This window comes from Larus michahellis, chromosome 2, assembly GCF_964199755.1.
Source record: "Larus michahellis chromosome 2, bLarMic1.1, whole genome shotgun sequence".
NCBI classification, from domain to species: domain Eukaryota; kingdom Metazoa; phylum Chordata; class Aves; order Charadriiformes; family Laridae; genus Larus; species Larus michahellis.
In genome coordinates this window covers 79,703,630-79,729,810 of record NC_133897.1, presented here as the reverse complement: position 1 = coordinate 79,729,810, position 26,181 = coordinate 79,703,630, and the positions used below count along the sequence as shown (strand labels likewise).

Here is a 26,181-nt window from a genome sequence, read left to right as displayed (position 1 = left end):
TTTGTTGATTCTCCATTTATTCTGAGAAATATAAAATATGAAAACTAGTTTACAATTCTGGCACAAAAATGATGAAGCAATAAGCACAAAGTTTCTTTTTACAAATAATGCTATATTTTTATCATTTAAAAGTGCCTAGAGTTTTTCACAGCAAATAAAGTTTATTTACCTCTTATTTCTTAGTAAAATATTAGATCTATTTAAATTGCACATGAACACCTTGGTGAAGTAAACTATATGTAAAGTTACAATAAATCTGTATTTAAAGCAGATGGTCATTAGAAACTACATGGAATGGAAAAGACTATCAAAGCCTACATCGAATCTTAAAGGCCGACTAAGAAAACAAGAGACAAGACACCGACTGATATGGCACAAGTGATTAAATTATTGACAATTTGACAAAAAGTAATAAAGCCTATTTGAAGTTCTTCACGGATCTAATACACTGCTAAAACATTTCAACGCAGAGGTTTTGTAACATTTAAACTGGCAAAATAGTTTTTTGGCTGCTAAACATTTTTCCACAAGATTACAAGGCATCTCCTTCACTTAATATTGGACCTTAAAATGAGTACATTGGTTGATAAAGAATGTGCAGAAGAAAACAAAATTTTTTACACCAAAGGTTGCTGTAGTTGACAATTTACTATGTTTTGACAATAAAACAGTTGCAGAGTTTATCAGTTGAAATTCACTGCATTAACTTGCAACAGCAGAAACTAGAACATTTAAAAAGATTTTTCTTTACTTATTCCATCAAAAAACTTGCTTCGTTCCAATTTCCACAATTGCTGAGGGGTTCAACCTACAGTTTTACTGTCAATACAATGACTTAGACTATGCAAAACTAGGCGTGAACTGATGTTTCTATCGATCATGGCCATAACTTTGACCCAGTATTCTTATTCCCCCTTCACGAACACTTGCACTGAATTCTATCAGTCATTACTTGGAGGACTCTTCAGTCAAGGAGAGACTAGTGATCTAAGATGTCCAACCTGAAATACTTTAGAGAGGCCCAGCTGCCACAGTGTCTTGTGTGTGCTCTGATCTGGATTATGTTTCTTAAATGCAAACCCTTTAACATTCCAAGTTGAAGATCCAAAAATTCAAGTATCCAAAGTGTTACTGGTTTTAAGTCCTGACCTTCAAGCTTGTGGTGATGTCATTTACATAAGCATTTCTTTCAAACTACAGCACAACTGATTCACCTATTTTGGTATCTTTTGCAGGTGGTCGAAGGAGCATTCGATTTGCATCAAAATAACAGTTAATAATAGGGTCCAAACAGAATTATTATGTTGCTTTAAGAAACATAGCAATGTTGACATCGGAGGTATGATAAATGCTCCATTATGTCATTCACATTAACAGCACAGGAAACACATATGCACATTAGATTTCTTTGCACTGAAGCCCAGCTGTTTAAAAAAAATGCAGGAATACGCTATTCTCAAAATTAGTATTATATTATAGGCATGCACAACTTCACATATCTAAAAATCAGGAGGCAGGACCTAAAACATAGGCTTTGTGAAGAATTCAACAATGCCTTAACATTTGCAATCTAATAAAAGTCTAACCACTTAAAATGAGTGCCAATGTGACTCTCCCCAAAAAATGTGTTTGTAAACCAGGTATTAAAGCAAGTTGAGTCTATGGGAAGAAAATTTGAAAAGTGATAACTGAATTCAGAGAGGGGAAAATAGCCTCAAATTATGTTTTAAAGGTTTTCCAGTTAACCACCTGTTACTGAATACCTCTTCTTAAATACACGTACAAAGTATCTTACCAAAAGCAATCAATTTTGCCTATTTTGTTGTTAAATACTACTTTCAAGGAAGTGAAAGTGCCCAGTTTTACAAGTAATTTTAGATTCAGGGTACTGACTGAAAATGGAAAATATGACATTGAAAACACAGCAGTGCTAACAAATACAAAATATGCAGCTTTTGGGAAAAAAAAAGCAGCTCACAAGGCACTTGCTATAGTGGTCCATTAAATAAACAGTATATATAGTGCACCCTTAAAACATCATTGTTATTCATCAAGCTTTTTCAGTGTTAAACTTAAGATTTATTAGAAACAACCACTGGGTTCTGTGTATTCTGAAGCAGTTATTGAGCAGCCTTGTTGCATATAATGTAAATGAAACAAACTCGAAGTGGGGCATAGAAGGAGAGTATTTAAAATCATTTCTTGTCATGTGAAAGTTTTTCTGTGTAGTGGTAAAATTAAGTGTGGAATGCCATTCTGACACACACCCCTCCCCCTCCCAGCCCCCCTGCCCCAAAAAGCTACATTCCTGCTACTGGAAGAGCCTGGCATTTTAGTTACAATTGATTCTATCATCAACTACTGGTTTGGCTCATCATTTGCAGCTTTGAAAAAAATAACGTGCATAACAGCAGCATTAAGCTACTTTCCTTTCCAGAGCAAAAACTGGCAGATATGGAAAAGTAAGTATCTGTAAAAATTGTACATTATTTCAATGGCTTAATATGCTGAAAGTCATAATCACCACAGTTGATACTGGTTTGATTTTTTTGTTCCCAATATACTTCAAAGGCCAGTAGAGCTACAGACCCAATCACATCTCCTAGCATTTCTCTGTGGGAATGGGTTCTTCATCTCCCTTTAGAAAGTATGCATATATTAAACCATACTTTTTAATTACTCCCAGACTGAGAAAGCTTAGATCATACAAATGTTTCCACAGTTGCATGTTGGATAGAGTAAGGAAAGCTGTCGTTGACAGAAGGATCTGTAGATTGGCCAAAGGAAAAGTCAACATTCTAAATTAAAAACAGTCCCAAAACTGTTACCAGAAGGTACCAACCTGTTCAGGGGACTTCAGCCTACTTCTGCCCAGTCTGTCATGGTACTTCTTTTGTCCATAAGCACCAAAGTAAGAAAACTTAAGCATTTGTCCAGAATCACCACACACAGTTCATTCTCAAATTCTACTCTGCAGATCACTTACAAGTTCCCCAAATTCTCTCTAAATCAAATCACCAAAAAAATAATCTAATCCTCATTCACACTTTTGCATAGTTTGGCGTTTTCTGGAGTTGTACTTTTGTTTTCTTTCGTAGCCTTTGAGGGGACTCATCTGTCACATATGCAAGTACTTCCAGCCTAAATCCTTCAGGAAAAAAACTGAGTCCCACTTAAGCAGCAAGCTGTCCAGGACTGTTTAACATTCTTCTTTCAATTCAAAGTAAAGATTATTCATTCTTATCTGTGCTTTCAGACTTTTCCCTTTGCATCATGCAGCGACGAACTATGCTGTCAAAACTTCCTAGGTAAAATAGGCCAACGATGCGAAAAATGCCCATGCAAACAACCTGAAAACAGAGTGAAACATCTTTCAATTAATTTAAGATCCCAGACTGCAGCATATTATTTACTCATGAAATGAAGTTCCAGGCAGGTATCTCAAGAAAAACTCATGAAAACCATCATAACTATGTAACTGTTCAGGACAGAGCAGCAGCTAGTAGTCTTAGCTTTCCTGCCAACTTACTGCTTCAGCTTGAAAATACTTCCATTTCTTAAGCTCAAGTCTCCACAGTATAAACAATCATTTGATGAAAAAATAATCAATGCTTGTATCATGTTCTATATTTTAAAGTATTTTAACGTATAAGAAATTGTGACTACAGGGTCTTCCCAAATCTTACCTGCTGAAGACCTTCAGTAATAGAAGTGACTGGTGACATTCCACTTGTCAATATTGACAGCATGTAACCATCCGATCCAACTGAGCTGTTAAAGTTCCCTTGCTGGATGGAAAGAAAACAGCAATTAAGAAAAGGAAAAAGTAATTTACCTACTTGTGGCAAATCATGATGTGTCTTATTTCAACAGCTATTCTTGATGAACATAGCTGATTAATGTAAAAAAATTAACACAATTAAGAATCAAAATATTCAAAAACATTTTGTGCTATACAGCAACATTCCAAAATTACCGCACATTTCTTTACAAGATAGGAAGACTTTAAATTTCTTCTTGAAGCATGCTTACTGATGGAGAAAATGCATGATGGTCTCCCTGTCTGTAAATATATTTCAGAGCCAGAATTACACCCTAATGCTGTCAGATCACCAATCACTACTATCATTGTAGAATAAAATAGTACTTGCCTGCTGTTAAAATTAGTTTGTTATCACATATGATTTGGCAGGGGGGTATATTTCAAATGTTAGGTAACAGGTCCTCCTTCATCTGCATCACGGATTTTTAACATGCCCTCCTCAAAACCATGAGAGAGACAGCCTGCTAAGCAATGCAGCTGGCAGGAGAGGGGGGACAGACACCAGGAAAAAGTTGTTCAGTTGGCTGGTTTCCGACCACTTATCAGGAAAATTGCAGCTTTATAGCTCTGACTCCCAGGCTTCTCCCATTTGTTTCCAGCAGACTTAATGCTGGAAAACAGACTTTCTGAAACACTGCAGGACTAAACTTATGGAATGCAGAAGTGAAAGGAGAAGGCGGTATTCCTGAATCAGGGTTCGGAGTGAATCACTGCAAAGTAGTAGAGGATATAAAATTTGGTTGAGTAATATTTCCCAACGCACACCTAAGAGAACTGTGAGTTCCTACAGTACAGAGCTACCTCTAAATTTCTATTTTAGTCTCTCAGCTGATAGCTTGAGTACATAAAGACCATGTTTGAACTAATATATCATCCAAAGTGCTGGAAACCGTGGTGTAGAAATACCAGATGCTTAAGATTAGTGAGGAGATTAGTCTTCCTTAAGCACCAAAGCAGAACACCGTGTGAGGTAGTAGTTGCTTTTAAAACTCACCACCCCAAAACCAGACACGATTTTGTGTCCATGTGCTGTATTTCTCAAAATACTGTAACAACTTCACAATTGAACACCTGCTGTAGATCTGAATCATGTTGGAGACCAAATGTATTTGGAACCCTAAAATAATCACAAATTTTAGGATTCAATCACTGTGCTTTACAAAGACGAAATTTCATGTTTGTTTCCATTCTGAGGTGCTTTATTAAGCATACAAGCATTCCATATCACAAAACATTAAAAAAATTCCTCAGAAAGGCAATACAACTGTAACCACTAAGAGCAGCATTTTATGTATTTTAATCACTCATAAATCACATACTTAAGACATTAGAAGCCAAAAAAGGCTAGACTGCCTTCATTTGTTTTATAATTATTTTTTATGAACTCATCTTCAAGAAAAATAAGATAGTCCTACAAGCTTTTGAGGTTAGACCAGTGGTATTTAATATCTAAAAAGTCAATAGAGTTTAGTGCTTTAAAGTCAGTCATAATCTGCCTTTCAGACATTGCATCATACCGATGCATCATTTTGTTCTGTCTAATATACAACTTCAGATACTTTTTAGTTCCAGAAGATTGGATAAAATCATTTGTGGGCACAGTGGCAAAAGAAGAATAAAGAAAATACTTCCTGTTCAAACTAACAAAAGAGTACTGTTTCGTGTAAATTGGTTTTGCCATTGCCTTATAGCCTTAAACAAGCATTACATGCAATCCCTGTCTCCCCAACAAAGAACATACTTTAAAAAGATAATTTACTTACTATGGCATCTTTGACTATAACTCTGGCGACTTGTTCTGCTTGGCAAACAGATGAGGTTTCAGAAATTAGCTTCGTCTCTAAGGGCTTTAGTAGAAAAACATCAATATAAGTTTGACTAACAACACACAGGAGAGAAAAATGTGAAGGTAAAATTTTGGTTTTGGGTCTTTTGTCATGGATGACATCACTGTTACCAAGTGGTATCATGCTGTCACCTAAAACATCCACTTAAAAGAAAGTTAAAAGCATCTTCATAAATAATAGATTAGTTTTATGAAGGGAAATGCCAACTTTTCCTTGAGTAGTATGTTTTTTTAATATTCTATAACTAATAAGAGATGAAAAAGTGTTCCTCCCCCCCGTATTTAATTTTTAGAAGTAGTTATCAAAATGCTTAAACTGTCTCCTCAACACCTGTATTACTTCATTTATGGTTTTTTTGGCAGAAATGAAGTAAAAGATATACCAGAAATATTTTAAGATCCTACAAAACAATATTTTTTTTTTTAAATTTCTCAAACTCCACACACTGGTATCCACGAAAATCCACAACTGCATTTTATTTCTTTGTGTTTTAGAGCATTTATGCCCCTTTACCTCACTAGAAGAATGAAATTACGGCAGTTATTTTAGCAATCACAATTTCTTTCACAAAACCCAAACAAGTCTGGTCTGTTACAAAAACAAATGGCAAAAATATGCTTTAAAGTATTTAGAAGCATGTTTGTCATTCATGTCCTTTTAACAAATAAAACAATGATGGAGCCAACTGCACAGCAAGGTATTTAAATGCTCAATATGTTAAGATAGATGGTTCTGTTAATGAAGAAAAAACAGTGCTAAATAAGGGAGAAAAGGAGTACTTGGTCACAAGTCAACTTGTTGTAATGGCTGATTTGGTTACATTTAATAACAAAATTTAATTGAAGCATTCAAGCCTAGTGAAATACTGGGGCTAGTTTAATTCCGAGACTAATACTTGAAAAAAGCACTTCTAGGGAAATGCTGAGCAGCTACAGGTTTCTCTTTCATTATCAATCCACAGTACTACAGAAATTAAATTTCACAGAAACAGGCCTATTTCCAAATACCTGTAGAATTATGAACCCTGATTTCACTAAGCAGCCTCACTGAAAACTTTTTTTATTTTTTAGTATGTGTATTTTAAGGGGGCAGGGGGGAATCAGTGTCTTTGCCAGCAGAAGTCACATACAAACACCTTTCACATGCTTTCCTACAATGATATGGCTCACATCATCAGATCTCCATCTCATAACCCCTATGTACTTTTGAGCTTACTGGCCAGTATCAACCAAACCTGAAAGAGATACAGGGATGTCAACAGTAATTCAAATACTGTAAGTTTGGAAAAAAAATTAGCAGCTGCTCAGGAGCAACAGCTAAAGTTAATGACATGTTGAGAAAAAGACAGGCAGAAATCGGCCATTAAATACTCAATCTGGCTGGTCAGCCAGGCAAAGCTTGGTTGTAATTTGTAAAGCAGTTACCTCAGAAAAAAAAAAAAAGAAACAAGAAAAGCTTAATGATTAAACACAGGAAACCTGTATCCTAGTTCTTGACATTTTCTTTTACCGTATTCAATGACTACAGAGAAAAATAGTCCTAAAGAGATGTAAACTACAGAGACAAAGCAGTATTAAATAAATACAGCAATAATAAATGAGCATTTGAACTGTCAGAGGAATGCACAATATTGCAGAGATTCAAGGTGCACTATCACGATAGGAGCAAGTTACCCAAAGACTTCATGTATGCTAAAGCAAAGCATAAGTCTTTGCTTAAAAGACAACACCTTTTTGACAAGTAAGATAAATCTCACTGAATCTCTTCTAAAGAATATATGCAAACTATACAAATATCTCCAGATGTGTAATTCTGGCACTTTATGCAAATGTGTGGGAGTATACATTTAATATAGGATATTTATATCAAGAAATGATGAAGTAAGAATTGTAATATACAATCCCTACTGATTCCTATACGAAGGGTGAAAGACAAAATGGAATTCAATCTCAATTTCCTATTATGTGCGATGGGGCATCTTGAAAAGTCTGATCTCCTTAGATATCAGGTTTCTAGTTCACAGTATGCGAATAAAAAATAGACACATTTTTCTCTGGTTACCCAATACTTCAGCCTGAACTGGGGGCCTGAATGCAGTTTTTGGAACTACTTCGTATGTAGTCAAATGACAAGAGGCAACTGAATTTTTAAAAGTCAAAACTTTCACTTCCAAGGTAAGCCAAATAAAAAAGGTCTACTGCTGACAAGTCCTTCTGAAAATCAATACTGTCATTTGCAGTCCAAACACAATGCAAGAGAGTTTCCTTCCTACTTTAATACTAGACAACAGCTGTTATTAAATTGCATCATTACATACAGTCATACACAGCACTGTTAGTTTGCAGACTTCACTGAAGAAACTGAGGTTTATTTTGATCTTTTGCATCTATCAGAACAACTGCCCAGTATCAAAGACACAAAATAAGAATGTTATTTTTAGTTCATTAAGCTTTGATATCAAAACAAATAGCGGTTTTACAGTTTACCATTCCACAACAGTATTTCAGTTGTCTACAGAAAGACTTTCAGCGTTTCAGCCATTCAAGGTAGGTAGTTCTTCCATTTAAAGCCAGAACAATAAACTACACAAAATTATCCTACAAGTTATTTAACTCTGACTAGTTAAGTTGATAAAATTGAAGTACTTCTTAAAATCTTAATATGCACTGATTCCAAAAATACTACTGAAGTGGATGAAATCTGAAATCCATTGCTTGCTACAAAATGAAGCTTTAATAACATTACAGTGTTACTGAAGAATGGTTTACCTTTGTTTTACTTTCTTCTGCAAAGCCAGGTGTATCAGTATCTGGAGGATAGGCCACCGTTATGTAGATATTGTAAGGTTTTACCTGTATTTTACAAGAGTAAGTGTTATCTTAATATTCACAGCCTCTACACATCCCTTAGAACTTCATTAATTTCTCTTGTACCTAAGAAATAGAGCAAGCAGGAATTTAAAGTGCTTCTAGCGTTTAGTCACCCTCACATTCAGCACTTGCAAGACTCAGAGCTTTGTCAAATGAGACAGCAAAAGCAAAGAGTAAGACGGTTGTGTTGGTTTTTTAAATAAAATATCTAAAAATTTTTGTATTCAAGGTAAATTATTTGATGAATCTAAGTGTTTTTTTAAGACACTTAGGAGGAATATGAAAGTAGCAATTTCAATTTTAAAAAAAAGACTAAACCATTGCCAAACACCAGTACCCAGCATTTATAAACACAAGGCCAAAAAGGCTTTCACTGAGACTTACTAGCATGCTCTTTTGTTGTTGTTTATGTCAACTTATTTCAACTGCTGGACAAATATGAGAAAAAAACACAACAAAAATTGTAAACTCAAATTTGATATCTTTAACACATATACTCAAGTCACAAGGCTTTTCAACCCAGGGTATAAACTTGCAAAGGATCAAAATCTAAGGAGACAAAAAAAAGAAGTAGGAATCGTGAGGAAAAATGGAAAGCCTCACACCAAGAATTGCATTTAGTTATGTATTTGTACATACGTGTCATAGAATTACATCACTTAACTGCACTACTATTCAGAAACTACTACAATGCAAATCTGTACAAACATTCTATATTAAAAACACTGAAATACCACATCACAGGTCCATAAATGTCCTATTTTTAGTTTTGAAGAATTCACCCTTCAAAAAATATCTGTCACCACTCTGAAGAAAGACCCTTCAGTCACATTGCTCTATTTGGCACACTGGATGTGATTAGAGGCAGCTTTACTCCACGTTCTTATCCTTATCAAGGTATACATCGAACAGAACAAGGCAGAACCAGGGACTATGCGAGGGTCCAGAACCAAACACTTTATATATAAACACTTAACTGAAATGTACATTCTTAATAAAAGAATTAAGAAAAGCGATTTTCAAATCAATTTTGCCTGTCTTACAACAATGCACTTACCAATCTTGTTCCACTGAATAACAAAAACAGTGTTTGTCTGGTTTTTAGTTTTGACTTAAGCATAAACTTAGATCATTGCACTGTAAAAAGCTCATATATCCCAAAATTTAGAAGGGTGAACCACTGTCAACTTTTTTTTTTGGACAATCCTCGAATCTATCTTGCAAGTTTTACATACCACTTACTGTGGCCTCACAAAGAAGCTGGGAATCACTGGCCTGCCATTCATTCATCCATGGGATCTTCAATACCATTCTGCACTTAGAACCTTGAGAAAGCCTTTTCTCAAAAGACTTAAAAGCCAAGTCCTTTTAGTTAATGGAAGATTAAAAAAAAATGTCTGAACACGTCACCTTCAGTTCTAGGAACGGATTCAATCTACTCCCTCTTACGCAACTGAGATCCACTTAGTTTCTGCAACCCCATGCAGAGCAACAGAATTGTACTGCTGCCAAAAAAAGGGCCAACATAGCACACAGATATCAGTAGTGCTGCACAACACAAAAAGGGCTATTTAAATGAAAGTGTGCTGTGCTGCTAGTTTAAAAAAAAATATTTTTGTTTACAATCAAAAATACTTAAATTATTGCACACATACCTCCATTTGCATGGCTTCAGCCAACCCTCGAAGAGCGAACTTTGTTGGAGAATAAGCTGTATAACCAAATAGGCCTAACTGCCCGGCCTGAGATGATACAAACACAATCCTTCCCATTCTTCGTTCCTTCATGGTAGCAATCACTGCTCGACTCGGGTAAACACTACCCAGATAATTGACTGCCATTAATCTCTGTACAAATGATATTAATATGGTATTTGAGTCACAAATTCAGAATCCTTCAGCTGTTTGGTATTATTTATCAAAAATCCCCATTTCAGTATACTTTAACAATGAAGTTCACTAGATTTGTAGTTCTATCAGCTAGCAAAAGAAACAATTGTTTTCTATTCTACAGTTCCATAAACTGTTTTATAGCTAAAAATCTCACTTCAAGCCAAAAGAAATTCAGTCTACCTACAAGTCTTAATAGCATCCAGGATACTGGTAACACTTAGAACCATATGACCTTCAAGGAAAAAAAGACGACCATTTGAGGGAAAATCTAATTTAAAGAGTGTCCAGGAAGCAATCCATTTACATACAATGTATGAAAACACACCGAAACGAAAGTTTAAAGAGCTTTCTAAATCAGGAAAAGAAAGTATGTATTTATCCATTTCAGAGATTTTAATCTTTGATGGATAAGGGGAAGTCTTTAATTTCACTCTCTAGAAGATCTAAACCACAACTGATAGCCTATACAAGCAATAGAATGGATGATTCAAATTTATAATAAAGTTATGCCTATTTAGTCTTTTCAGATTATTCAGTGTTATCTGTAGATGACTGGGGGCTTGAGGGCTGTGGGCATAAAAGTAACCAAAATACATGTGTTTGGGGTATTTTCATCAGAGAAGCAGCTTCTCAAGCTGCAAACAATCTGTGCACCTCAGTTGAACACTGGTAATAGCCAAATTTTTCTTAAACAAGTTAAAAAATATTTAAAAAAAACCATCAAACTTCACCAGAAAAAAAAAAGAGACCGTGTGTGAAATTCAGTGCTTTTCACTATAAACTCTAAAAACACATGCCAGGCTTTTTTGCCATCTTCAGGACTCTCTCTAACCTCGAGGGAGAATTCACTGTTCTGACCCAACAATGGACTGTTAAGTGAGAAATTAGAGGCGATCTTTACAAATGTAAAAAGATACATTCCAATTCTGACAGCTACCACAAATCAAGTGTATCACTATTCATACAAAGTCTGCAAAGACACAGGAATGTAATCTAGTTGTTAGAATGTTTGAACAAGAAATCATCATATAATAAAATAAAAAAGTATGCTCACTCACTTCAAAAGAATTCACTTCAATATCCTCAAATTTTCCTGTAACTGATGTTCCTGCACAGTTTACAAGCATGTCAACTGGCCCCAGCTTCTCCTGAGCCTGGAAGAGTGGATAGAGGTTAAGTTGTTCTTTAGCAGTAAAAACCTCCTTCCTATAGCACAGTATCATTATAAGAAACTTTCCATTAGAAATATGTCACACACAGATAAGCTTCTTAAGGTGCACAGGTGAATCAGTTACTTCCTCACCTGTTTTAGGACATTCTCCACCTGTTCGTAGTCTTTGGAAACATCAACAGAAATACATAGTACAACCTAGAAAAGGAAAGTGAAAGAACATTTTTACAACACAGTCAATCCAGTAACTGTTGACTCTGAGCCTTTCAAAATGAAACAAAACCCAGTAACATATTTTCCAGAAAAACAAGAAGTCTTTTTGACAAGACAGTTTGCACTTCTGGACTGGCAAAAGCAATCTCTGCCCCCTCCGAGTTCCTCCCCCTCACACACACACATACCAGTATAATAAAGATTATATTAAGAACGAACAAGCACTTCAGGATCTTCAAAGAAGCTACTCATGTGCAAAGTATAATTTCTAATTAACTGTACTAAGACACACTACCTTGAGTTATTTACATAAAATTTAGTAAAAACTATTCTAAGGCAATCAAAATTCCACAGTGCTACATTTAACTTTCATCAGCCCTAAACACAAGTCAAACCATTTGTGTGGCTTAGGCTCATCTTTAAGAAAAAACTTTTTTTTTCCCCACATAATAGAAAGGCATGGTTGCAGAGCATTGCCCTGCAACTGCAGCACCAGCACTGCAAAAAAAAAAAAAAACAAAAACAACACTTTTCCAAAATTTGTAAAGCAAGCGTTAAAAACCTGCTAACTTTACTACTGGCATTGCACGCCACCTGCTTATTTAAAAAAAATGCTTTTTGAAGAACAGTAGTAAACTTAGTTGCATACTGTTTAATTGGGACATGTCAAGGACAAAGCTAAAATAAAAATTCTGTAAGAAACTGACTAGCTGCACAGTGTCCTAAATATCTAAAAAGTGAAGTAATATGTATATATTTACTCCTTGTCTGGAAATCAGAGATTATGGGGTTTAGGTTGAAAGGTACAGAAAAATGAAAATAAGCATTGGCCTGGGGGAAGAGGCAAGGGACACAGGCAGGACAGGATAAGAAAAAACAGGTGACAGTGAGATCTAAGTTTTATTGTAGCTAAAAGTTAGGCCCTGCTTTTCTTGAAAGTTACTGATTACTTTCAGCAAGATGATTTCAGAATCTATGTTTTGAAGCCCATTCAAATCAACTTCTGACCAAAGGAATCACTGCCTTTGGGTTACCACTTACAAACTGTAAGATCGCTACAAACTCCAGTTTGGCCAAGTATTTACAAATAAGCTACCCTCTCTGATGAACAATCAGCAGAACAGGGCAATTCATCACCTTGAAAGGAGAGGCAATCTCATAGCATGATAAGAGGAGGGACTCCTTTATTCTTGTTCCGATTTCTATCCTTTCTGTTACTTTGGTCAATTCACTTAAACTCAGTTTGAAGTGAAATAAGAGAGGTCATCATCAGTTTGTAACAAGTATCATCATGACCACTAGTCCTGGAGCACGTGGACACACACCAAAAAAAGAGCTTACCACAGTGTAACTAACTGCTTTGGCAGCTACTCATTTGTCAGTTCTGCCTCTGGTCAGACTGCAACACTTCTTAGCTGCATAAACAGAATCTGCTTGCCATTCCTGTACAGCAGGTTGGCCATTCCTGCCTCCCAGCATTGTGTGTAGTTGGACATCAGAGTAAACTTGTGGCGCAAGTTATTGGGGGGTCTGCATGCATCTCCCCTTAGGGCATTTATTACATTTTGGAAATATTTATCTTTTATGTAAGTTTGAGAACAAAACAGCAGTTGAATGAAAATGACATTGATTTATTATCTGAATATCTTTGCAAGATCAACGAGAAGGTTAAAAAAAACTCTGTACCAAAATTGGAGCAATTGCTTAATATATCAGATCACATGGATTAATTAATCATACTGTGAACACCACACTCAGGAACTATCACAGCTTTTATTGACTACTGTCATACTATACAATTCACCTCTCTGCTTCTATTATCATACGTTCTTTCTTCTGCTATAGTATACTGATTACCTTCACTCCAGAGCGTGAGCTATAGATCCATGCCTAGGACACAGAATATGCTGCCAGAAATAGTCTAATATCCCCACCCCTGTTCCTCACCTTTTATTCTAAATATTGCATGGTGTTGGATCATTAATAAAGCTTTCACAATAAATTCAACTCCCAGTGAAGTAACTGGGCATATTCTACATTAGGAAAAGGATTAAAAAAAATATTGCAAAACAACCACCAAAAACCTCTAAGGGCAAGGATTTTGTTCCATTGCACACCTATACCCATAAAGGCTGTACTGTCAGCACTCTAAATAAACTGCACACAAATGTTTTTAAAGGAACATTTGTCAAATGGTATGTTAAAATGTACATAGATGGAATGTGAAAATGTACGTAGACCCTGGCTGTCAACACAACCTGGTTTCACGTATATATCCAAGGGGTGAACAGTGACAGCATATGCTCATGTAAAAAGTAATCTTTCCTGAGGATCTTAGCTTGACATCTAATAAATGTAACAGTCTCTGTGCACGCGATCCGTATCAGACATCATCTTTCTGTACTCTTACAGCAATCCTCTGTACAACTTCTCTTGGTTCAGCTACCCTCACCTCCTAGCTTCTGATCTGCTGTTACAGCGTGATCCCTGCCCCAGACTCCCTGCTTTTTTCAGCTCTGTTCTTTGCACTTAGATCAGGCAGGCTTCCCTGTGATATTGGCTACAACCCAACAATAGCCACAGAAGAGACAGCCTACCTACCACTCACATGGCTTATGCTTAACATGGCTGCAAATCTAAAGCTGTTTCTGCAAAAGCAGTCCTGTTCAGTTCCATGCTGGAGATTGCTCAACCTTGAAGGTACTTCCTGAGATTTTAGACAAAACTCTTATGAACATGCACAAAGAAATAAGAAGTCCACATCTATCAAGCTTGGACAGATTTTAACAAGAACATCCGGACACAGTTTTGACAAGGGATTAACTTTAATGCTAAGCTTGGGAAACTACTAGAGCAGCTAAAAGAGAATGGTTATTGGGATTTACTTTTTATTTTTTTTAATGGGCAAAATACAGTTTCTCCTCACCTCAAATGGCTTAGTTTTTCAAATAAAGTTGATCTGAGTAAGGCAGCATGCATAGAAAAAAAAAGTAATCTTGAGCCACTTAAAAATATAAGGAAGGGAAGACAGAACCTTATTAGGTAAGTGGCGACATTAAGAAAATTTTGTGTCAGCTAGTACTAACATTATTGGATTCTGCTTTTTCCATTGCTTCTTTTCAACAGAATATCCAATTTATCAATTGAAATCCCTTTTCACAGACAAATAAATTGCTTGTATTTGTAATCATGAAAGTAACAAAAATTTCTGTAACACAAGAAAGGAGAAGTTAAAGATGTTAACAGTCTCAATACTGTTTCCCCTCTCCCCTTGATTATTAGTACTGCAAAAAAAAAAATAATTTTAGCATTTCATCTTGAACCTGCATATTTTGAACATCGCAAGCTTACCTATTTTAAGCTAGTACCTCCACAAGATCTAAAACAGTGCCTTTATGCACAAGCGCATTATCTATTCACCAAAGCACCTTCAGTGTCTAAAAGTCGCAAAATTTCACAAATTTAACTTGTGTATCTTTTTACAGTAGTTTGCCAGGAAAAGGAATACAGTATGATGCAGTGAACTAAACCTGGAAACAAGTATCTAAACTTCTTTCCTAAGACAATAGCTATATTTATGAATTGCAAAACAAGAAACTGGAAAAATAAAATCGGTTCTTCTACTTCATCTTGTAGAATACAAATGCTTATCGAGTAACTGTACACTGCAGCTATCCCAAAAAGCACACTACACCTACAGCTGAAGACATCAATCCTTTTCTGGAAGAAAAGTAGGCTAATGTACTAGCCAGGCAACATCAAAGGCAGCAGAGTTCAGAACACCTCATTTAAGTAAATCGGTATTTTTGAATTCAAATACTGAGTCCTCACTCATTTTTGTCAAACAGCTTTGTTTTAAAGGTAGGACTCCTAAACTATGTTGTAGTGACTATCTTAAACAAAACACATAACAGCCACTGTTAGCAGTGATCTTACCTGCTTGTCATTAACAGAATACTTTTCTATTTCCTTCTTTGTCTGCAACAGCTTGTTCTGAAATGGATAGAAGAACAGCTAAAGTATTGCAGTTCTGAGAGCAAAATAGTTCAGTATTTCAGTAAGACTTAAACACATTCCCTAAAACACACAAAGATTATCCTCAACAAGTTGGAACACTTTACTCTTATCATTTTACAGATTTATGAATATATGATGAAAACACGAACACCATCAAACTACCAGAATTTGCTTATCTGTTTTTCATCTTCTAAAGCCAATAACGACTTCTATTACCAGTTTAATGTTTTTGTTTCATACAACTACCCAGAGCACCTCGGACTTAGGTATTAATTTTTCTCCTAATAGTTTGATTCTATTTTATATTTATGGAATATCATATAGACTATTCTGAAGAACTATCACTGCCATGAAATCATCCCAAAAATTAAACTAAAATTTGGTGAATTCAAATTGTCATGCTCATTTCAAGAAAGACTGCATTAATTCTGGTTGCTTTCAAGGTTATGCAAAATAAATTCTCAAGTGTAAGTTATGGAAGACAGCTGGCACTGAGGCCCCCCAAAAAAGTTAAGTGCTTTTATTTCCTGAATTTGTTTTTTTTCCTCTACAAATAAAATAACAACCCATTATGAAAAAAGTAATTCCAACTAAATTCTGAATACCTCTTAGAAAAGCCCAAAGCAACGCTTTTTCCTCCAAAGCTGTCTTGATGAACAGCTTTTCAGTAGGAGAAAGTATGATATAATGCTGATTAGACACCAAAATACATTTTAAGAATTGTCTTTGATCCCCCAGTTGTCACTTACTGTAGAGAAATTCTACAGTTTTAAAAGAATATGGGGTTTTTAGTGCTTTTGTCCCTGCCACGGATCTAGACAATGAAACAATGAATGCCATTAACAGAAGTGATAGCAGTAGCAGAGTTTTAAGGCAAGATAATCACAAATTCCATGTTGGGCTACACTCCTTAAAAAGGCAGCTACCTCTCTTCAAATGCATTAATTTGAAATGTTTAGGATCCCCTTAAAATAAACACTGAAGAAAGTATGAGTAATTATAAATTCCAAAATTATTCCCCACATATAGAGATTTTGTTAACAGAATTTAGCCAGTAAAAATACACATACACTTACCTCATCCCGAGCAATCAGTGTTATGAAAGCACCTTGCTTATAACATTCAATAGCAATACATTTTCCAATTCCACTGGAGCCTCCAGTTACCTAAAAGTTATTTGAAAATGGCAGCGTTAGTTCACTATTCTCATCCCTTCTCTCATATGGTAAGAGTCCAATTAAATGAAAATTCTAAAAATATACTAAGATTACAATACCACTCAATGAGGTATAAATACAGTAGATACACTAAAGTTAGTTTACCTACTGAGTATGAATGAAAAATAAGATTCGAATAGATCAATGAGCATTTGTTTATACCCCAAAACAAGTTTTACCTCCGTGTTTTTGGTTTTTTTGTTTTTTTTTCCCCCCCTTGTTTCTTATATCAGGCACACTTTGGCCCACTCCCACATCGGCTGTCCACATGCTTTTGAGTAAGTTTTGTATGCTATTTCTAAAAGCAGAAGCAGTTAAAAGTTTGAAATCACTATTAATGTCAGCCATAATAATACAATTACATACTGCCCCTCTATACCTGGTTAGAGTAGAAATTATTTGTAAAATTAACAACTGTAGACTGTCTGCTGAAGATACTATCACATACACATAAACAGAAAATACCTTCTTTCTCATTAAAAAAAATAAATTAATTAATTCAACAGTTGTCCCTCCCAGTCTGGATCCTGAATTCTCCATGCCATCCCACAATTCCAGTTTTGTGGTGGTGCCAGCACCTAAACTTCCATTACCTTCCTTTTCTTCTTTCTCTAAACAGTAACACTGAATAGTCTTATACATAAACAGGAAATTAATAGTTTGCCCATAGACAAATGCAGAGTGATGACTACAGCCCTGCACCACATGTTGCAGGAGGATACACTGCCAAATAATACTAACAGACAGGTTAAAGTCATCTTAGCACCTGTCTCACTAGCCTCAATAAACCTACTTATGCACTCCATGCAGAACAAGATGTAGATGACAATCCTGACCTCTCTTTTTGGCTAAAACAAAAGTGTCTGCCTGTCTGACACTGCTTTTAGATGACTTGTTCATTTAAGCCTAGCCTGCATGTGCCTTCAGTCCTTAAAGAAACACTTCCCTATATACCCAAATTATTTGAATTTTCTTTTAACAGCATATTAAGAGGCTACAACTGGTAAAATATTGTAACAAAATGCCTAGAAGCAGCTATTAAAAAAAAATTCTGTTGATGAAATGAGTTCTGAAATAAGGATTTCCTGATAATTTGAAAAAGAAGTTATTCAGATTGCTCTGGAAATCATTTTTTGTTCTTTATCAAAGCCTTTTGAGAAAGTAAGGTATAACCTCCATTTAAAGCATGGGAAAACAGAGGCATTGAATGTGAAAATCAGTGGAAGAGTGAAGATCCCCAATCTATACCTACACACCCTATCAAAAGCCTCTTGTTGTCTCCTCATCTGCCAGTGCCTCAGTTTTGTTTTAGAGCTGCATTATCCTTAAAATTCTTTCTGCTCCTGGAGGGAGTAAAGCCAGAAGTATGTTCCTATGAGTCACTAAACCCTTCTTTCATATGAGTATTTTATCACTAATCTTGAAAAATAGTTTTAAGTGAAATAATCCCAGCAAACAAAGATTTACAACACAGACCATGGTTCGACTGGTTAATCTACAGTCACAAATGGGCTGAGATTGGGTGTAACATTTACAAAGATTAATTTCAGCTCTTTAAGCTTCCTCTATTATTAGAGACAGCTGCTTCAAATTAGCTTCTAACTGACACTCTCTGCAAGATTAGCTTCACACTACACTAACATTTGAGGATGACTCCACGATGCATGTCCTGTACTAGAAATGTGAAACCTCGTCTGTAGAGTTCTGAACCAAAGATGTCCCCTTTCAAAATAAATGAAGTCCATAAGATCACGAGCGTTAGTTAACAATTTGGGACTTCAGCAGAACCCCATAATAATTTAATGCTTCATGATGGAAGGAAGTTAAGAATTTTAGTGTATTCCCCATGTAGCTTGCAAGATTTCAATACATCTCAGCAAAGATTAAAAGGCTCAGTTTGATACATTCAGGCAGACCTCAGTTCCACAGTACTCATGAGTTGCTTCTACAGATTTTCAACAGCAGCAGGTACACCAGCACATGAATTAATCATCGTACATGGAAGATGGCTCCCATTTTTGGTATAGCATGGAGAGATAACTGATCGCTGCCTGCACAAACTGTTGAGTATCACGAACAGGTCAACTGCACCAGTGCTTGAGGAATTCTTTGAAGGTGTAGGTATCGGCACCAAGCCTCTGGCTTATCAGACAACGCTGACACTGCAGAAAGGCAAGGTCTGAACTCATGCAAGAAACAGAAAAAGGAAGGTTTTATTCATGGTCACACTCAAGAACACTGGATAGGGCCCGTATCAGATAGGTCAGTGACAAAAGGCAGTATGAATTAGCTGGGAACTTTAGCATGTAGACTTTGCCTAAGCAAATTTATGAAGTCTGTTAGGTAGGTAAGTTACTAACATAGACACTCAGAACTAAAGGAAGTGCCCACATCTACTTAATTAAACAAGACGTTATTATGGTTACTTACTCTTGTGCCCAATAGTTCTACAGCACTACTGCATTTCATAAGTTCAAGACATTTGAATTGCCACTGATCCCATTTTTAAATGTCACCGTAACCCAGCCTCAGAGGAGTTGGCAAAAATAAAAATCTGGTCACGGCAACTCAAAACACAGAATAATTTCTGGACAGGAAGGGACAATTAAATCCTAGTATTAATTTGGATGTTTAGAATGCAATACTACCAGCCCTTGGGCAGTGTTATTAAGCTGTTTCTGTGTTTGAGAAGAACAGGTACCAAATTAGCTATTCCAAAAAGGGTCTGGCTCCCAACTTCTTGAGCTATGATCCTTATAACAGAGTTCAGCTTCTAAGGATCATAGGGTTTATTTCCCACTTGATAAACGGAAATGTTGGGGCGAGGTACAGAAAATTGCTGTGTTTGACCTTCAAATTTGAGATACTGGAAATTCACTTCAATTGATGAGACAGTCCAACTCCAAATTAACATAGTTGTCATCAGGAATGATCAAAATCAAGACTTGATTGATACGGTATCTCCAGCAGAGCTTATGAACTTTCACTTAGCACTGGATACAAGCTGGCTTCATGCTTTTAGACCATGCTTTTAACAGAAGGTGTTTAGTTCCACTGACACAGAATATCCCTGTAATCTGCTCTAAGTGGTTAGTGTGCCTGACTAGACTCAAAACGACCTCTTGTCCAACCACTTGGATGCATCTAAACGACAGATCATACCACTCCCAACACAAGAGCTACAATGCTAAGACACCAAGATTGGCCGTCATTAAAGCTGACCATAGTTATCAAACTGGGCACTGCTCAGACGCGGTGAAACTACTTCTAGACTAGAGGTGACCCTTATGCATGTGGATTTGGCATGATCACCCTGAACTATGTCCAGGAGATAGTTCCAGGCAGAGAATATCTTTACATTTCCTGCCATTGTTAGTCCACAAACTTAGATAAACCATATTCCTACCACTGAGATCTCAGGTTTTTTTGCAGAAATTTCAACTTGATTTTAGAAAGATTAATGATGAAACAAGGAGGGGAAGGTTAGAATTGGTATCTCAGCAAACACAGTTTCTAAACACCACTCATGATATTTACCGAAGGCTACTTCTGCCCTAACACCTTTTTTGATTTTGTTGCATTCTGCTCAATCACACAAAGTACCTTTGTAGAGAAGCAGAAAGGGAACAGAGAGAACACGTGTAGGGCAGGTGCCCCTGACAAAAGGCAGTTAAATGTGATGCAAGTGAGCATGGTGCACATGAAGCAGTGATGACTGCCTTATCCCGTTTTCATTTTCTTGACTACTATTACAACCAGCTACTAAAATAGTAGCTTATTCTCACAGAACAGGTGATGTGTGCTAGTACGTAGCCTGAAACCCAAGGAGAAAAAGACAATGGTAAAATAACAGATGTATAAAATAGCCTTCTGGCTTTCAAAGTATGGAGAAGAAATAACTTTTACATCCTTTATTTGAGAACGCTTTTCTAGTCATGCTAGAAACAAAGCAAGTAGTATTAAACATCTAAAAAACATTTTATTTTAAGTAAGCTAAACCTGATGCTCCAGCCAATTTGATACCAGAGAAGTCCTTTTTATTTAATGGTACTCACTGGGGTCATCAAAATACATAGCAGATAAGGCAGGGGGGGACCACTTGTAATTTGGAGTTCCGTAGACCCTTATTCTGAATAGCAGTCCTTTTCTTTTCTAAGAAAAGGAGACTCCTACAATCATGATTCCTCCAGAAAGCATGCCTCGCCTAACACAGCAAACACTTCCATCATATAAGTGACTCTGGGAGAGGACTGACAGAAAACAAAAACAAGTTTTTGGCTTCAAATTTCTATACCAAAAGGCAGCCAGAGTCAGTTACTTAGCCGTAACTCAAACATCTGTTAACCATAACTGTTATGAGTGAAGAGAAATCCTTTTTATGAAGGAATAAGAGCTAAAAGAATGCTGATTGAAGTTGAAAATTCAGTAACTGGTATCTAATAGCATCTGAAGTTGCTTGATAACCTTCCTTCAGAAATGTAACAGATATATTTTCATGATACTTTCAACATGCCCCCAGAAAGAAGAGTTTCTAGGTAAGACTAACTTTTTCTGCTTCAGAAAAAACAATTTATTCAAGTGTATCTTTAAAAATTGTACTTACTATGTAATGGTAATCACTTACCCTCTTGACAGGGCTTAACCAGCTAAATACAGAATTTGTAGGTCTTTATTTCAAGACTGGGTTTAACCAAGGCCCGACAAAGATTACCAAACGTTAATCTACAGTCTTACCTGAATCGAGCCATAAACTGAAAAGAATTTACATATGCAGATCACTTAAACAAATTTTGATATTTTTCTGTGAGAAGACATCACAGAAGTCCTTAGGTAATGTTACGGTCCTTAAATATTTTCATGAAGTCTCTCAGTCATTTCAGTAGCAGAGAACACTGACTCTGAGTATACAGTATAAGAATTCACTTCACACACACAACATGGAAAGCCTCCCTGAACAAAACTTCTGACTTACAGTACCATCATCCAATATTTTTCCTTATGCATTACACTAGAAAATTTGAAATCCAAATGTACAAGTGTCCAGCATTATTAACAGCATCTAAGAACTAATGAACTCTGAAACAACTGCTCCGTACTTCAAGAGCATAACTAAAGTCAAAATAAAACAAGTAGTTCTGTCAGTGGCAACACTAATAAAATTGTTTACCTGCAGATTTTGATGTGTATCATCAAGTTAAATACATCTACAGCCTTTTCCTCCATCAATATATTAATGTAGTTACTTCCCTAACTGGACTCCTAATTTTAGAAGGCTTACAGGAATACTATTTTTGAGACTTCCACTTCTATCAAATTGAAATTAAACTGCTAACATAATTAACAGCAGTGGTTACAGGGAGAAGGTTTTTCTAACATGAATATTCTCATAATTTTCAATGTGAACTTTCTTAAATGAACCATCCTGATTAGAGGAACCAGCATGGCAGCTTTTAAAAAGTTTAATCACATAAAGAACACAAAAAACTTGGGACAATCACAATATATATAAAAAAAACAACAGCAAATTTTTGGAATAAAATCCATTAAACTTTTTATTGTTTGCTGTTCTATTTCTGCATAAAAGTCACAGAAAGTCTGCTTCATCCTTGCTTTTACACAATGTTGAAGGGTTCCTCCTTAGCAAGCATTAATTCAGTGGGAAGAGCTATAACCAGAGAACCTTAATACAAGCTCGAACACACCTCACACAGTATATGATGCTGTAAAGCCAGTTACAGCATCCAAATAACACCTATTGCATAAAGCAACTTGGGAATACTGTTGCAACTCGGACAGGTCTAAGTTATTCTGGGGACAGCTTCATCCTCCAGAGGAGACTTCTAAAAATAACACTAAAAAACAAAAACAAAAAAGCATCATACAGAGCTAAAAAAAAAATAATTAAAAATTAACTTAGAGTAGCTGTAAATTCATTTGCACCTAAAAGGTCTAACTTCTGCATTGTCTCAAACTCTCACTGTAAGAAAGGGCATCTGCTACATACTCAGCCCTTAAAAGCAAATTTAACCAAACAGTAAGCTACAACTTCTCTGCATGCTACATACCTTAAAGATTTAAAGCTAAATTAAGAGATCTAGGACCCTGATCCTTTCAATTGCTTAACTTATTTGCTCTCGCGCATCCAAATACACTACTTTGTGATCCACCTGAAAGTGCCTGGGTATTGTTCCCCTTTCTCCCACACCCCAGCTACACACCCATACAACTTCCAGTGGTGTGCTACTCATGAACTGTTTCAACAGTATGTTCTTCTGAAGACTTCCTTCTAAAGACTTACTTATACCATCTTGACTAGAGTCAGTCAAAATATTGCTCATAGACATCGATATCTATGTACTTAAAGACAAAAAGGTGCATGAGAGTCATCTGACTGCTTCCTCTGTATTAGCCTTCCCATTTCCTCGTGTCTGACTTGTTTTTTAGACCAAGGAAACCGTAGATTTTTGCCTTTCGTTTAGAAGCGCACACACCTTGGGAGACGCTACCAGAAAACAAAACTCAAGGTGACCGGTAACTTCGAGAGTACAAAAGGAATGTCTCAAAAAGTCAACATTAAGACTGAAGATGGTTTACATTGCTGGTGACTCAGAAGATCGCCTTAAGCCAACTGAGATAGAGAGCGGTTGTCAGAGTCATCTGTACAGGTCGTTTCCTTATCGCTCGGAGTTGCGGCTCCTATGTTTCGGTACCTTGGGGTGCTACCGCCAGCCGCCAGGATTCCCTGCAATCCCACCGCCACCCCTAACGCTGAACCTCCCCGGCGCGGCCCTCCACCACCAACCCCCGCCGGACACTCGCCTGCAGGGACCGCCCGCAGGCTCCACCGGGGCCGCCCATACCCCCGCCGCCGTTCCTCCGCTCACCCCCACCCCAGAGCGGGGCCGCCCCCGCAGGGGCCCCTAAGGCCGACATGCCTCCCCGGTGCCAGCCTCCCCACAGCGCTGGGCGCCCACCTCAGCAGCAGCGGCCTCCCGCCCACCCTTTCCCCCGACCCAACGGACAAAACGGCCGAGGGCGGCTCGCGCGGAAGCCCCCACCCCCCGCAAACCGCCGTGGAGGAGGAAGGCCCCGCCAACGGCCCGCTCCCTCAGCGCGGCGACCAGGACCCCCCTCCTCCTCCTCCCGCTCCGCTCGCCCGGCGCACCCCGGAGCACCCCACTCACCACGACGTGAGCGCCGGGCAGCTTGAGAGGCTTGGGGCTGATGAGCGGCGACACCATGTAGAGGAGGAGGACGAAGGCCACGATGAAAGCGACGGCCAGGAGCAGCATGGCTCAGGCTGCGCCAGCGGAAGGATGGCGGCGAGCAGGTGCGGGGCGACGGGGACGAAGGCCCTCTGGCAGCGACGGCAGCAACTGCTGCAGCGGGGAAGGGGCCACCGTCCGCAAGCCAGCGCAGCGACAGCCGCCCGCCTGTGCCGCGGCACCGGGGCCAGCGAGGTGGTGGTGGAGGAGGAGGAGGAGGAGGGTCCAGCCGCCACTCCGCCACCTGATTGGCTGCCGAGGCGGGCGCGGGCCTGGGCCTTCGGATTGGCCGGCGAGGGGAGGGGAAGGCGCCCGCGGATTGGCCGAGGGGCGGGACGGCGTTTGGAGATTGGCGCCCGAGGGGGTTTTCAGGGTCACCGTCGGAGGCAATAAGGGGCCGGCGGGGTTGGGAAGGGGGCGCCGCTCGCGGGGGCTGGCACCGCGCGGGGCGCCCCCTAGGGGCGGGGCGGGAGCGCTGCGCCCTGTCGCCCCCGCGGGGTCTTGTGTTGGGGGGTGGGGACTTTGCCCCATCACGTGGGGCGGGCGCGCGCTCTTCGCGCCGAAAGGAGGGGGTGGGGCCGGGCCGGGCCGGGCCCGAGGCGCCCTGAGGGAAGGCAAGGCGAGGTAGAGGGGCCTTGAGGTGGGGGGAAGCCGGCACGGCCCTGGGGCGGGGGGTGAGGCTTTTCCGGAGGTGAGCGAAGAAGGACTCCGGCTCTTGTGAAGGTACCGGCTTTTTGCGAGAGGCCTGCTTCGGCGGGCGTCCCCTTCCCCTGGGCTTGCCGCCACCCTCGGGCCGGTGTGCGCCGGCTCCCTGTGGAGAGATGCGTCTGCTCGGCGTTCGCTCCGAATGCCCCCTTCCTCAGGAAATAAACGACGGGTTTAGGGGAGGGGGGAATTAAAAAAAAAAAAAAAAATCCATGTTGGTTAAGCCTGGTGATATTAAACGCTTATCTTGGGTTCCTCATGTGCTTACAAAAACGTCTTGAATATTAAGCACCTGTTTGTACACAAAGTTTTTAATACGTTGCCTCAGGTTACCACTTGGCGTAAGTAAAACAGTGGAGATGTGTCAGCCCATTCCTTCGACACGCTCTCAGGAAGGGGCGAAAGCAGAGGGTACTCCCTTGTATGGGAAAACATCGTCCTGTGTGTCAGTGAGGTAGAAAACATAAACGTTTTATGAAAGATAATTAACTGACTTTATCACGGGCGGATTTTAAAGCCTATTTTACATCATCGCCTCCAGTAAAAACAGATGTGGATTCTGCGAGACTCGGTTTTCAGAGCAGCTGAGCTCTGCCAGTTTCTGCTGGCTGCAGGTGGAGCTAAGGCTGCTTCCCATGTTCTGAAATCTAAATCTGAGGGGGTTTTTTCAGCATGCTGTTCCCTGCTAGGTGAAACTACAGGTTTTTCATGTTATTAATGTGAAAAAAAGATAAAACATGGTTTTCAGCTTTAAGGCATAATACTCAAACAAAGATTAAAACAAAGAAACAAAAAACCCTTCCAGAGCAGTGCAAATAAAATAATTCCATATATTTGACTTATGTTTCGTATAAATTCCTGCATTTGATTTTTTTTTTAATTTAAGGTTTAATTGTTTATAACTGAAAAACTACCTGAAATTACTTTTTCTCACTAGTTATTATGCAGTCATTAGCTTGTACAAAATAGTTAAAAAAAACAAACCTAAACAAGAAAACCCAGAAACCCCTAGGCAAGAGGGTGTGCAGAAGGGTGTGAAAATAATATTGGAGAGGAGATTAGAAGTAGTGAGTAGGCGGAAATTGGAACAGAGATGTGGGCAGGGATTATGCAGTTTTCAAGGTGAGAACAAAGAACCTGAATTTGATGCAGTAAAAGGAT

The 26,181-nt window shown here is 38.3% G+C and overlaps 1 protein-coding gene across 1 annotated transcript; it reads right to left on the bottom strand.

Annotated features, from left to right (window-relative positions):
• Nucleotides 1-24,512, bottom strand: KDSR (3-ketodihydrosphingosine reductase). The gene is made up of 10 exons (XM_074576104.1): nucleotides 24,235-24,512; nucleotides 16,910-16,999; nucleotides 15,753-15,809; nucleotides 11,736-11,801; nucleotides 11,491-11,586; nucleotides 10,196-10,387; nucleotides 8,439-8,522; nucleotides 5,587-5,670; nucleotides 3,687-3,788; nucleotides 1-3,350 (listed from the first exon to the last, which is right to left on the bottom strand). The coding sequence occupies exons 1-10, from the start codon at nucleotides 24,340-24,342 to the stop codon at nucleotides 3,231-3,233; spliced, it is 999 nt and encodes a 332-aa protein (XP_074432205.1). The 5' UTR covers nucleotides 24,343-24,512; the 3' UTR covers nucleotides 1-3,230.
• Nucleotides 24,513-26,181: the final 1,669 nt, after the last annotated feature.